This window comes from Gossypium hirsutum, chromosome A05, assembly GCF_007990345.1.
Source record: "Gossypium hirsutum isolate 1008001.06 chromosome A05, Gossypium_hirsutum_v2.1, whole genome shotgun sequence".
Taxonomy (NCBI): Eukaryota; Viridiplantae; Streptophyta; class Magnoliopsida; order Malvales; family Malvaceae; genus Gossypium; species Gossypium hirsutum.
Window position 1 is genome coordinate 27,307,829 of NC_053428.1, and position 14,023 is coordinate 27,321,851.

General features: G+C 30.8%; 1 protein-coding gene across 1 annotated transcript; it reads left to right on the forward strand.

Annotated features, from left to right (window-relative positions):
* Nucleotides 1-2,755: 2,755 nt before the first annotated feature.
* On the forward strand, nt 2,756-5,457 carry LOC107959549 (laccase-14). The gene is made up of 7 exons (XM_016895623.2): nt 2,756-2,993; nt 3,223-3,374; nt 3,464-3,708; nt 3,792-3,917; nt 4,007-4,595; nt 4,697-5,049; nt 5,144-5,457. The coding sequence occupies exons 1-7, from the start codon at nt 2,913-2,915 to the stop codon at nt 5,281-5,283; spliced, it is 1,686 nt and encodes a 561-aa protein (XP_016751112.1). The 5' UTR covers nt 2,756-2,912; the 3' UTR covers nt 5,284-5,457.
* The last annotated feature ends 8,566 nt before the right edge of the window (nt 5,458-14,023 follow it).

The window sequence follows — 14,023 nt, forward strand, 5'->3', positions numbered from 1 at the left end:
GATTGGGTTGGGTAATAGGGTGTTACATTAGTTTTTTTTTTTTTGAATTTTTTAGAATTAGGAATTGAACTTGTTATTCAATGTTAGAATTAGAAGGAAACAGGGTTCCAAGAGCAACGGAGGAGCTAGATGTTAGTTGGGTGCAAGTACGGACAACCAACCGTCTTTGGTAAGTCTCGGAAAGGCCAAATCGAAGTCATGTCATCACATAACAACCCCATGGTGTGACACAACCATCTTAACATTAAAAATGTGAAGATTCATTTTTGTTTCGCGCCATATACACTCTATGACGCGACACACACACACACCCCCTTTAAACAAAAATAAGGTAGAAATTTGTCTCGTGTCACGCCATACTTCCTCTATGGCGCGACATGCAGGCCATTTTTGGAAACTTTCCATTCTTGGTTCAATGCGATCTTCAAAGATATATCCCAAGTTTGCGCAGAAACTAAAGCCCTAGATGGCCTCTATATATTGCCCTTACTAGTAGCTACACCCTCCAAGCCGTCACGATCAGCCAAACCACTATTTGCTACCCTTTTCTTCGAGATTTCGTGAATTCTTTGCCTTTCCCCTATTCTATAACCTCAAAATCATGTATAACAACCTTTTTGACAGCGAATCTGTAACGGATAACTACTCCCCAAATGACCAGTCGGCCATGACCACCTTTGGCACTCAAAAATTAAATCTCATTTCCTCTTATAACACAACCATAAATCATGTTACATAATTTCAATAAATAATGATAACAAAATCAAAGAAATTCAACCATCTTGAATTAATAAAATCATGATTCACAAGGTTGGCCCACTATAGACAATTTTTTCACTTATGCTAAAATATAATTTAATAAAATAATATTTTCAAAAGTTTGCATGTGACACATAATATACATTATTCAAGGTTAAAACCTTTTCAGAAGTGAATCGTAGTTCAACAAATCATTTGCCTTTGATTGTTGTGGTGGGAGAATTTCTCATGTACAAGTCATTGTCATATTCATATTGTGTGAACTTTGAGAGCATACCTTTTTCCTTGGACATGTGTTTGATTGTTCCAATATCAATCCACCATGCATTATCATCTTATATTATATCAATTTCAAAAATCATAGAAACAAACTTCTCGGTATTGTTAACCTTAGAAGAAATATCATTTTTTAAAAATTGACATTCATTCTTGAAATGTCTCAGCTTACCATAATGGTAGCATGAGCTCCTTTATTGCTTCTTGAAATTAAGTGCTCTAACAGTCTGTTCAAACTTTCTCTTGGATGGTTTAATAGTCCGTCCTTCCTCCGTAATATTTTTGATTATTTTCAGAATCTAGGTTCTGGTATTGCTTTCTATATTTTTCTTCAATTTGAACATGATTTGTAAAAGCCTCAAGAAATATATCATCTTTCTTATGTTTTATACTTTTTTTAAAATCTTTCCAAGATGGAGAAAGTTTATCTATAATGGAGGATACAACAATCACTATGTCTATTGTCATGTTATATTGCATAAATGAACTCAATATTTTTTCAATTTCACGAAATTATTTCATAACAGAACGACCATCAATCGCGTGATAATTATTGAAACAACTAGTAAGAAATTTCTTACTTGTAGCATATTCGATCATGTATCTTATCTCCGATTTATCCCATAACTCCTAGATTGTGGTCTTGTTCTAGTAGGCATTCAACAAACCATCAGATAAATCATTCAATATGTGGTCTATGCACATGTAATCAACATTGTTCATTTTTACCTTTTTTGGCTTGCAACAACAAATTCATTTTCTTTCTCTTCCAATCTAGGAGTATTCAAAACATAAGCAATCATCAACGTTGATAATAAAAAATGCATCTTTTTCTACCACCATTGAAAGTTGATAGTAAAAATGTTTTTTTATTTATTTATCCAGTATTTATTTGATTTGAAAAGAAATTCAAAATGTAAAAATTATATTATAATCATTATTAAATGTGTTCATATTTGTCATGAACTATTAATATAAGTGATGCTGGACTATTTTCTTTTTATTTTTTCAATTTATTATTATCATGTACTTTCTTATATAGTTTCAAATATATTTATTATTTTAATAGATGTATCTATTAATTCAATTTTTAATTAATTTTTAGTTCAATACTGACTTTATGCTTGATTTAAATTCTTTTATTTAATTACTTACTATTTTATTATAGATTGTTTTCATTTTTCATTTTTATTACTTTTAAAATGGTATTTTATTTTATAAATTATTTTAAAAAATTAAAACAAATCCTCATTTAAATAAAAAAATATTTTTTGATATTATAAATATATATTTTTTAATAAATTAAAATAAACATATAAAATTCCATGCAACACATAACATGATATACTAGTATTAAAAAAATATCATTTATAATTAAATAATAAAAAATATGTTTAAATATTTTTTCCTAAGTGGTTCAAAAATAAATACCAAAACTATTAGCAAGTTAGCAAACACCCATATCTTAATTTAAATAAAAATTTTAAAAATAAAAATTAATAAAATAATCGGATTAAATATGAATTTTGAATTACATGGCAGTGGATTTCTTTAAAAAGCAAAATTTAAAAATAAAATAATGTTTAACATAAGATATAAAAAATTGAAATAAATTGAAAAAACGTTTCAAAAATGTAGTGGACAGGTGGCTTGATGTTATTGTTAATTTCCATTTTCCATTTTTTTAATATATATTTTGGAACGTTTGTTTTTCCCCCAAGTCAATGTATACAAAGTACAGTTGCAAAGAAAGAAACCAAAGGAGCAGGAGCTTCCTTTCCTATAAATGGTTGAATTTTATGGCCCAAAGATGACAAAATTCAGGGGCGAACTAAGAACACGGTAGAGAGGGAAAAAAAAAGGGTTTACAGCGAGATATGGTCTCATGGTTTGTAGGGGTTCTATTTCTAAGCACTTTGCTCCTTTGCAGTGCTGATGTACATCACTATGAGTTCTTTGTGAGTTCCCTTTTTCTTATATATTCTTACTTGTCACAGTCGTTTCGTCTACATATTTTGGAATTTTTTAAGTTTATTAATCTTAGACTTCTTATTAAAATATGACTCCTAAAAACATGATGGCTAAGCGTCTGAGAATGAAGACAACAAAATCATCACAGCTGCTTGGACAGCGAAATGATTACCTTTTTTTTATATAATAAGTGAAACCATAGTTTTTTTATTGCAGGTGCGAGAGTCAAACTTTACGAAACTGTGCAACACAACGACATTGCTGGTCGTAAACGATAGTTACCCGGGGCCTGAGATTCGGGTTCACAAAGGTGACACTGTCTTCGTTAATGTCCACAATCAAGGAAACTATAGCTTCACCATTCACTGGTAACTATAACCTTTCTTTCATTCTTCCAATGATAATTTCCCTAAGAATTGAATTCATTAGTGATTAAGATAAATTAAACATGTTGCAGGCACGGCGTGAAACAACCAAGGAATCCATGGTTCGACGGTCCCGAGTTCATAACGCAGTGCCCGATTCAACCAGGGACCAACTTCACCCATGAAATCATATTATCGGATGAAATAGGAACCCTGTGGTGGCATGCACACAGTGACTGGACTCGCGGTTCTGTCCATGGAGCTTTCATCATTTTACCAGCTGAGAACGATACTTATCCTTTCCCCACTCCAAACGCCGATCAAACAATCATACTTCGTAAGTATGTCTTTTGATTTTTCGGTTCTGTTACTTGTGTATAATTATATGAATCTTAGTTTGATTCTTGTCTGTATATACAGAATCGTGGTACAATGGGGATTACAAGCAAATTATCGATGATGCACTCGCAGCTGGTGTTGCTCCTCGCACAGCAGATGCTTATGCTATCAATGGACATTTAGGAGACACATATGGATGCCCCAATGGTACGTTCTCCGCATTACAGAAACCGGAATCGAATTTCTATGCCTAGGGATCCTTACTTACACTAGGAGTCTATCATTGGGTGTTGCAGATACAATATTCCTCATGGAAGTTGAGTCTGAGAATATATACCTTCTCCGCATAATCAATGCTGCAATGAACGAAGAGCAATTCTTTACCATCACAAACCACACCCTCATTGTCGTCGCACAAGATGCCTCCTACGTTCGAATGTTCACCACAGACTATATAATGATAAGCCCTGGTCAAACCATGGATGTTTTGGTCATTGCCGATCAAAACGTCGGCCAATATTACATGGCTATTAGGCCTTTCTCTGATTCCGCTGCTCAACCTAGTGACTTCATTACTACTGGCGTTTTTCAATATACAAACAATGAGGGTGGATTGAATGCTTCCTTGATACCGCTGCCCGCAATGAACGATACAGATGCTATGCTTAACTTCATCAACCAAATTCGGTACACCAATGTCTCCCAAAACCCGACCATAAACGTACCGGCGGATACAGATATCAATAGACGACTGTACATTACAATCGCCACAAACACCTTGCCATGCAACACATCAGAATGTGTTTCAGATGACAGATTCGCTGCAAGTCTGAACAATGTCAGCTTTGTTTCCCCACGTATTGACATTCTCCAAGCATACTACAGGTGTGTGTGTATATATATAGCAATTCTAGTACCGCTAGAAAAGAAAAGGAAAAATAATTTGATTACTGTAGCTAATTCTTAAAGTTTTGGTAATATTGCAGGAACATCACTGGTGTTTTCACCCAAGATTTTCCGTTTAATCCACCAGTATTCTATAATTTCACTGGAAACTTGACTGATTTCAATACTGTAGCTGGGGAAGGGACGAGGGCTATTGTGGTAAATTATGGGGATGCAGTAGAGATGGTGCTGCAAACGACCCGGTTGGGGGCTGGTGGAAGTCACCCAATTCATTTGCACGGTTTCAGCTTCTATTGGGTGGGAATTGGTACCGGAAATTTCAACAATGAGACAGACCCAAGCACATATAACCTAGTTGATCCGCCACTTATAAACACTGTCCACAGTCCTGCTGCAGGATGGGTTGCCCTCAGGTTTTTTGCAAAAAACCCCGGTAAGTTTTTCAATTAGAAAAAACAGAGCTCAAATCTTTCTAACTACCAAAGTTATTAAGTAATTGATATTTATATATAATATAATGTTTTCAGGGGTGTGGTATATGCATTGCCATTTCGAAAGGCATAATAGCTGGGGAATGAGCACTGTTTTGATTGTGAGGAATGGATCCACCACCGAAACCAGCATGCGCCCACCGCCATCTACCATGCCTCGTTGTCCTGGAACCTAGACCTAGTACAAGCATTGAATAAAGTGGATTAACACGTGCATAGCACGTAACTGAAATAAGATTTTAATTTCATAATTTTAAAATAAATATTTATTAAGAATTTAAGTTGTGACTATCTTTTCATATTTAAATCATTGTTGTAAAAAGTTATATAAATTTTAAATTTTCTCTTAATTTTTATTTTAGAACTTTTAAATCATATGAATTGATTATTGAAAACATGGTAGATTATCAGTTTTATTCACAAAATTGGACCTATAATATTTTATTTAAACCTATTAAGCACCAAAATTTTATTAGTAATTCACAATTAACTAATTTAACTATCACATTATTCTTTATTATTCTTCAAATTATTGTAAGTCAATTACCAGTGAAATTTGTCAAGCGACAAAAATTTTCTTAAATTCGTGTGATGTATGTGATCAAAATATGTACTATAATTAATATAAATATTTAAATAGAAAAATACGAGGATAAATTGAAATTTATTTTCAAAAATTAAATGTGTTGCCCGTTTGAAAAATAGTATCCTTAATTTTTTAGGTGTAAATTGTTTAAGAATTATGGAGAAATGAATAATAGTTAGCATGTTAGATAGAAGCATGCAAAAAAAAAAGAAATAAGGGACTGGAAGTGTAAATATATTTATAATATTGGCGTTATAACTTATGAAAGAAAAAAAAATACATTTGTACAGGAATAAACGGATCTACTTGCAACCTTAAGAAAGCTTAATTTCCTTACCAATTTCAACCAAAATCAACACAATCTATTAGGCAACCTTTCCCTTTTCTTAATAAATTAACGTTGGAACTACAATTAGATACATTAATGCATTTTCTGCTTTGTAATAAATGGGTGGAAAAGTGAAATGCGGAAGAACCTAATTTTGAAAAACATGAGGGCTGGAAGTGTAAATTTAAAAAGCGACGGTCCTTAAAAAGAAGTAAAAACACAGAAAGACTGATTTATAATTGGCCCATTTACGGTCAATTGAAATTGTGATTGGAGGTTGTATATAAAAGGAAACTGAATTTGAGGACTTCAATAGAAATCTGTGAAATATAGGAACATATGTTTTGTAATAAAGGTGAAATTCCTTATATATAACTGAAAACACGGAGAGATGTTAAAGGAAAATATTACATTTAGTGAATAAAAGCAAGGTTAAAAAATGCCATCATTTTACTCTTCCTACATTTATAATTTAGTTTCTGTATTTTTATTTAAAGAAATTTAGTCTTTATACTTTTTTATATTTCAAAATTCAAGTTCAGTTGTTAATTTGTTAATTTCGTTAATGTTATAATTTTAAATAAAAAATAGTCAATGGATTGTCATTTAATTAAAAATGGCATTATAATAACCATAATTTTAACAAAATAAAACAATTGAATTTAAATTTTAAAACTTGAAAAATAAAGGAGAATATGGAAGGATTTGTATGAAGTATAAATATGAAATTCACCGATTACAATTTTTTTTGAAAAAGGTAATTTGATATTATGAGAATAAAAATAAGAAAGATGATAAGAAAACAAAAATGCTTGCAAAAGAAATTAAAAAAAAAAGTATAGATGTGGGGTGTGCCTTATATTTATCAGACACGTTTTAGGTACTTTAGACGAGAATCGACTAGCAACTGAAGAAGGGTAAAAACAAGCCCGATGTCGGGACAAGGAGCATCGACTCTTCGGGACGACGTCGTGATGACGAGAATGGGACATTGCGACAACATGTTCTCCTATTTGGTAACCGCATTTTAGACTTCAAGCAAGAATTCTTCTCCTAGTTAGACTCTAATTATCATAGGGATATTTTAGTATGATTAGAACTTTAATCTTAGTCTATTTAAAGGGCCATTATATCCGTATTTTGTTATACCAATCATCAAAAACTTTTCTTTAGGCAACAAGATATAGTCGCATATGAGTTTTGGTAAGAGTTTCGTGGTAATTATGAAGAGTATTTGTATCCCTTTTGTGAGTGTCCTATGAGATTTAGAGTTTTATTTACTGATTTGCTTTTTGAGATTTTGAGCTTTATATTCGGGATTTTGGGTAATGAACAGGTTGTATGGTTAGGTTATTTTCTTCATATTGTATGCTCGTTTGTTTACTTATTTAGTGAAACTTTGCTTGTGGTTTTTTCCTCTTTGAGGGTTTTCCACGTAAAATTTTTTTGTTCGATCTTTTCAATTTCTTCGTTATTTTTCTTGTTTGTTGTTTATACAGATTGATCCCAACAAAAGAGGTGGTGGATATAAAAGGGTGTAGATTAAATATAAAGCAAATTAGAAATGTCTAAATTTTTTATGTGCAGAAATTGCATATTGGTGGTACTTTAATACTTAAAAGTTTTTTTCTTAGAGAATTTTTTGCTTTATTTAAAATATTTCCAATTAAGAAAATTATGGTCACCACATAAATTTTTATTTTTTTTAAGAAAAAAAAAGCTTTCCAAAAGGAGATTTAGTTGTGATTATTTCATTTTTCCATTTATGAATTTTAATTTGAGCAATTAATGCATAAAATGGAGTATTAATCAAATTCAATGCATATGTGTTAGTTGAAGAAGTCTGACATTTGTCAGAAAAAGAAGTGTCTGTTGCCAATTTTGCAAATAATTTGTAATATAATGGATTTAAATGTTAATGTTTTAAAATGTGAGTAAAAGGTTAAATAAATTTAATATACTTTTTGAGCAATGTTTAAATTGTGAAAAAGGAAGGATCATGTTTATTATGAGGTAGTCGTTTGAGATCCATTCAGAAATTATAGGGATAAGCATAAAAACAGTCAGAATGCAAATGGGTGGGTGAAATAAACACCCTTAATGCCCAAATTTTGAACTTGTTTGCCAATTGCCATGGCAGCCTTCAATCTAAAACCATGCCCATCTTGCCTTTTCTTCCATTCCCCTTCAAACCACCATTTCTGACTACAGTTTTAAAAAATTAAAATTTATCATTTTGTAATTGGTGATGACTAAATTTATTAATTTTTTAAAATTTGAATAAAAATAACATGAGAGTACAGAGCCAAGGCAACTATAATACAAGCTAATGCTCTGTTTTTGGGGGTTTTATTTTGGTAAACATAAACCATTGATCAATAGAATGAGTACATGTATAATAAAGCCCAAAAACCTAAAAAAAGATACAACTTTAGAAAATAAAGGGACCAAAAAACAAAAATGCCCAAGTCTAGCTTCATTCATCATCTTAAACAATAATTTAAAAATCGGATCGATAGTTAAATCGATTAGATTACTAGTACATTAATTCAATTGATTTGACCAGTTTGATCGGTTCATTTGGTTCAGTTAATTAAATTATTAGAGAATTCATAAAAATAAAAATATTAAAAATTTAATTTAACCGTTTTATTTTGCCAAGTTCAACTTGTTGGTACAAGTTCCTAAGTCAATTAGTTCAATACCCTTCTTCATATTGATACTCTAGTCGATTCTTGGTTTGGTTGGATGATCTGATCCAATCTATTTTCAACAACTTTGCCTAAAACCTTAGCCCCTAGAAAACTCCACTATTGTCGTCACCTGAGGAGGAGAGAAAGGAAATGTCATAGGATACCAAGGAAGCAAGAAGTCAGGCGGCTACAACCATCACTTGTGTCCTTTAGCTATAAAGTGGCTCCCACCACCTAACATAAGTGTTTGATGTGACAAAATCTAAGAACCTGGAACTCTGCCTTAGAAAGAGCCCAAGCAACGATGACGCCAAGAGTATCAAAAGGCTTAATGAAGGGAATGCAAAGCTTGAAAAAAGAAAAATAAACAAAAGAAAAAATAGAGAGCATCACACAAAAGCGTGGAGACCCACATAGTGGTAGCGGGTCAATCCACCCTCATCACAACGGTCAAAAGTTGGAGTGAAATCTCAAGCATATTATGCCAAAAATTAAAGAGAAGAGAGCGATAGACCTGCTCATGGGTCGAGCCACCCAGTCCGAAGGTCTGTTCGAAAAGTGTGAGGGCTTGGGCAAAAATATAAGCCCAAAAAATAGGTTTGAAAAAAAATAAGGCCCGTTTAAAAAATGAGTCAGGCCTCAGATAAGATATTTTTTGCCCAGACTAACCCGAATTCAAAAAAGGACAAAAAAATCTGTTATTTTCTTGTTGTTTTCTCTCTATTTTGCAGTAATTTCACTATTATGTTACTATTATTTTGTTATTATTGTTTGGATATTGTATAACACTTGTTTTATTGTTAATTTTATTATTATTTTAGAGGCATTTAATTGTTAAGTTGCATCTATCTTAATATTATTTAAGTATATTTTCAATTTGTCAGAAAATATTTATTTTAATATTTTTGGTGTTTTTGATGTATTATTTATATTCTAAAATTATATAAAAAATAAAAAATAAAAAAATTAATAAAAACAAGCCGGGCCCGAGTTTTAACATTTTTATCAGGGTCAAGCTTGAGTAAAATTTTAGGCCCATTTTTCATGCCAAGCCTAGCAAATGGGCCTAAATTTTTTGTTAGGCCTGACCCGACCCATGAGCACCTCTAACCGACGCAAAGGCCAACCTTACTAGCAGATGAGAAAAAAAAAAGAGAGAGGAGGAAACCTTACTCTTTTATAAAGATAAGGTAGAGAAAAAAAATAGAGAGAGAGCGATTAAAATTCTCCCACATACACCTTTGGTTTTGGTGTCCTTCGTACCTACTTTTGGTTCTACTAAATTTATTTCAAAGTTCAATATTACAATCAAAATATATAGTAGTTTGGAAAGTTTGAAATTGTTGGAAAAAAATTTAATTTGAAAACGGTTTTCTTGTATACTGAAAAATAAAAAATTTAAAAACCGAGTCGGTTTGAAATATTTATAGCAATAAACCTTAAATTGAATTCACAGCTACGCTTTTTGCTAGACGAATCCTTTTTGTTCCCGGCTTTCAATCGAACGACATTCTTTGCTAATCTTGTACCACGGACTACTTCAAGTGTGGACTTGAACGATTTCAAATCAAAATATAGAACTAGGAATAGTTTTCTTTATTTAAGTGTGAAAACAAAAATCTCTTCTCAAATAGAAATTGATAGAAATTGTTATTCCGAAAAATATATTTAATAGTTGAAAAATAAATTCTCACTAGTTTTAGGCAGAATAACAATATCTTAAAGTTGTGTAAATAGTCCTATTGTTGCCATCTATTTATAGGAAGAGAAGGCAGAACCCTTATTGAGTTTTAGAGGTTTATTTCAACTAGAAAAATAAACTCCTAGTCTATTTAGGGTTTGTCGTCCTCCTAATTAACATGAGGGGCCTTTGGGCCACTCCCATTCAGGTCTAATTATAAGTACTTTCTAGACTTTTAATCTACTACTTTATAGTTAGGTTCAACCCGATATTTATTTTTTTAATTTCTAAAATAAATATATCAATATTTTCTAATTAAATAATCTTCTCAACTCAATTCTAATTATGTTAAAACCATCACAACTTTAATGTAAAAGAATATATGAGAAAATATATTTAATATTTCTACATTTAATGGTTCACTATAACCAAATGATTTATTTCCATTTTCGGACTTTATTTAATTGAAAAAACATAAATTCATTTTTAGGTCATTTTCATTTTGGAGAAAACCACATTCATTTCCAAATGATTCCATTTTTCCATTTTCATTTTTATTTTACAGAAAACCATAATTATTTCCAAATGTTTCTCATTTCTCCATTTTCACAATTTCTATTCATTTTTATTCATTTGATTCAACATTGAATTCATTTCTAGTTTCAACGAGCTAACGGAGGGACCAATTGGACATATGCAAATGAGACTCAAATGATTATTAAGTTCCACCTTTTCGCCTATTAATTATAATCACATTTAGTCATGAAGTCATCCACTATAATATCGTGATTAAGCTCTCCCCAACGACATACCATTACGAAAGCAACTCGATCAATACTTGTCCAATGACCTTGTTATAAGTGTGTTACCCTCATAGGATATCCTTAATCTATTTGGAATTATATTCGTTCTCTCAATATGATCCTATTTTATCTTATGGTAGCCATTACATCTTCCTTCATGAAAAGTCAATTACTATCAAATAGTAATCAAGTCGTTCATCACAAAAACAAATGACTTGTGACCATGTTTACTTTAATCAACCATGTAATGTCAATGAGAGGATATTTGAAACGACCCGATAGTCACTGGTAATCGGAAAGTGTATAGTCGGGTCTCCGTTTTCATAAAACGGATTAGTAAATATTTATTAAAAATATTTACGAAGTTAGTTGTGTGGTTAATTAGGTTTTGGTTAGGTAAATTTGCATGAATTAAGGGTAATTAGGTATAAAGACTAAATTGCATAAAGGGTGAAAGTTTAATTATAAATTAAAGAAAAAGTAAAGGGATTAAATAAGCAATTAAGCCCTATTTAACAAGTGTATGATTAAAATAATTACATGTGTAAAAATAATATACATATATGATAATATATGTAACACTTAATATTATATTATATTATATTATATTATATTATATTATATTATTATAATAATTATAAAGAATAAAGCAATAAATAAAAGAAATGAAATTAAAAAAGGAATAGAAAGAGAGAAGTAAAACGAAAGAAAAAGAAATAGGGAAAAAGAGAAAGAAAAAGGAGAAAAAAGCTAGGGTTTTCAAAGTTCAAAGCTTAATTGGTAAGTTAATTTAATCTATTTTCTTGTAATTTTTATGTTTTTAGAATCCTAGAATTAAATACTACCCAACCCATGTCAAAATTTTAGAAATTATTAATTTTTTAAATATTTTCTATGTTGAATAATTAAAGTATTAGGGACTAAATTGATAAATTTTTAAGCTAGAAATGAAAAATGATTAAATTGTAGAACAAATAGTAAATTTTGTATAAGAGGGACTAAATTGTGAAAATTTCAAAATTTATGGATTTAAGTGAAGATAGTGAGTTAAATTTAGTTTAAAGTGAAATTTGTATGAAAATATAAGATTAATTGTGAAGAAATAAAATTAGTCTCGGTTTAGGGACTAAATTGAAAATTAGGCAAATATTGAGTAAAAATTGAAATTTTCAATATGAAATTAAATTGTGTTGTATTGATGAATTTTAATTGTTTTAATTCCGTAGCTAACATCGTACCGGAATCTTCAACTAAAAAGGGAAAAGATAAAGTCGACGAGGAATAGTTTGAAATTTCCGTGTTTGTGTTTCTATAATCCGAATTTAGTTATTAATTGTAATAATTTAATTTAATGTACATAGTAAGTGTTGAGGTGAGAATTATTGTGTTTTGCAATTGAAATGGAATTGATTTAACATGTGATGAATTTATTAAATTTATATTGATTGAATTGATATATATGTATATATACATACTGAATATATTAATTATTTGAAACGAAATGAATATTGATTGTATTTGAAATGTGAATTGAAAACCCTATTAATTGTATCAGGCTGAGTCGGATATAGATGACATGCCATAGGATTAGAAGAGTTTAGGGAATTCTTCAACTTCGACCCGATGAGACACTGGGTGTCAATTTACTACTTCGGATTAATTTGATCAGGCACTGGGTGCCAATTTACTTCGGTTTAGCCGTTGAGACACTGGGTGTCAATTTATTACTTTGAATTATCCAAGGAAAGACTAGGTGCCAAACTGGTGTGTTTTGGTTGAATCCGTGTATCCGTCCAAGTTCGAGACATGTTAATAGGGGTAAATGAATAATAAAATTTTATGATTGATATTGAAATGGTATGGTATGAGAAATGGAAGTGAAATAGTGAATTGAAAATAGAATGTGAAATATGTTGCAAATATATGGAGTATATGAGTTATATACTCAAGAAATGATTATGGAATGGATAATGCAATTGTATAATGAAATGTGAAATGAATTGTGAAAAATTATTTGTAGAGCAAGTATGAGAATTGAGATATTTGTGAAATAAATGAAATATGATATGGTTGTTGTAAAAATTAAATATTTATATGTGTTTATATTTCAATTGTATATTTGTAATTTTTTATCTTTAATTATTCGAATTATAGAAATACCACTAAGTTTTTACTCAGCGTACGGTTTTATTTTCCGTGTGCAGATTAGGCATAGTGATTTTGAAGAGTTGTAATTAAGGTTGTGAGCATCCATTTCATCACCTCTCCAAGTGTCAAGGGGTATGTTTCAAAATTTTGAATAGAATGACATGTAGTTAGGAAGATCAAGTGTGTTCCAAGTAGAAGGGACAAAAATATAAGTTATGAAAACTTAATTTTTTTTAAAATGTTCAAATATATTAGTGATTAGCCAAAATCACTTTGGCACCAAATGTAATATTCCTATATCAGGTTCCTTGGATCGAACCAAGTATAGAGGTGTTTCAATATCATTTACTCATGTCCCAGGCAATGAATTCCATTGTTGTGAATGACGCAACATATAGTAAAACCAACTTTTGGTTCCTTATCTATTTGAACTCAGGCTTTTACTTACATCAAAGTATGCGAGTCACACATGCATAATCCATCATCCACTCAAAGATTTAGGTATGGCACACTATGAACGTCACAAGTGAATAAATTCATAAACAGATTCAAGGTCTATTTTTATTGGGTCTTATCTGATATACTGTCAATTCAGTCAGTCACATCTATGTCTTTATCTTCTGGGAGTCATCCATTCCGATGCCCAAGGCAAGACATCTCTCCGATTGGACTTAATA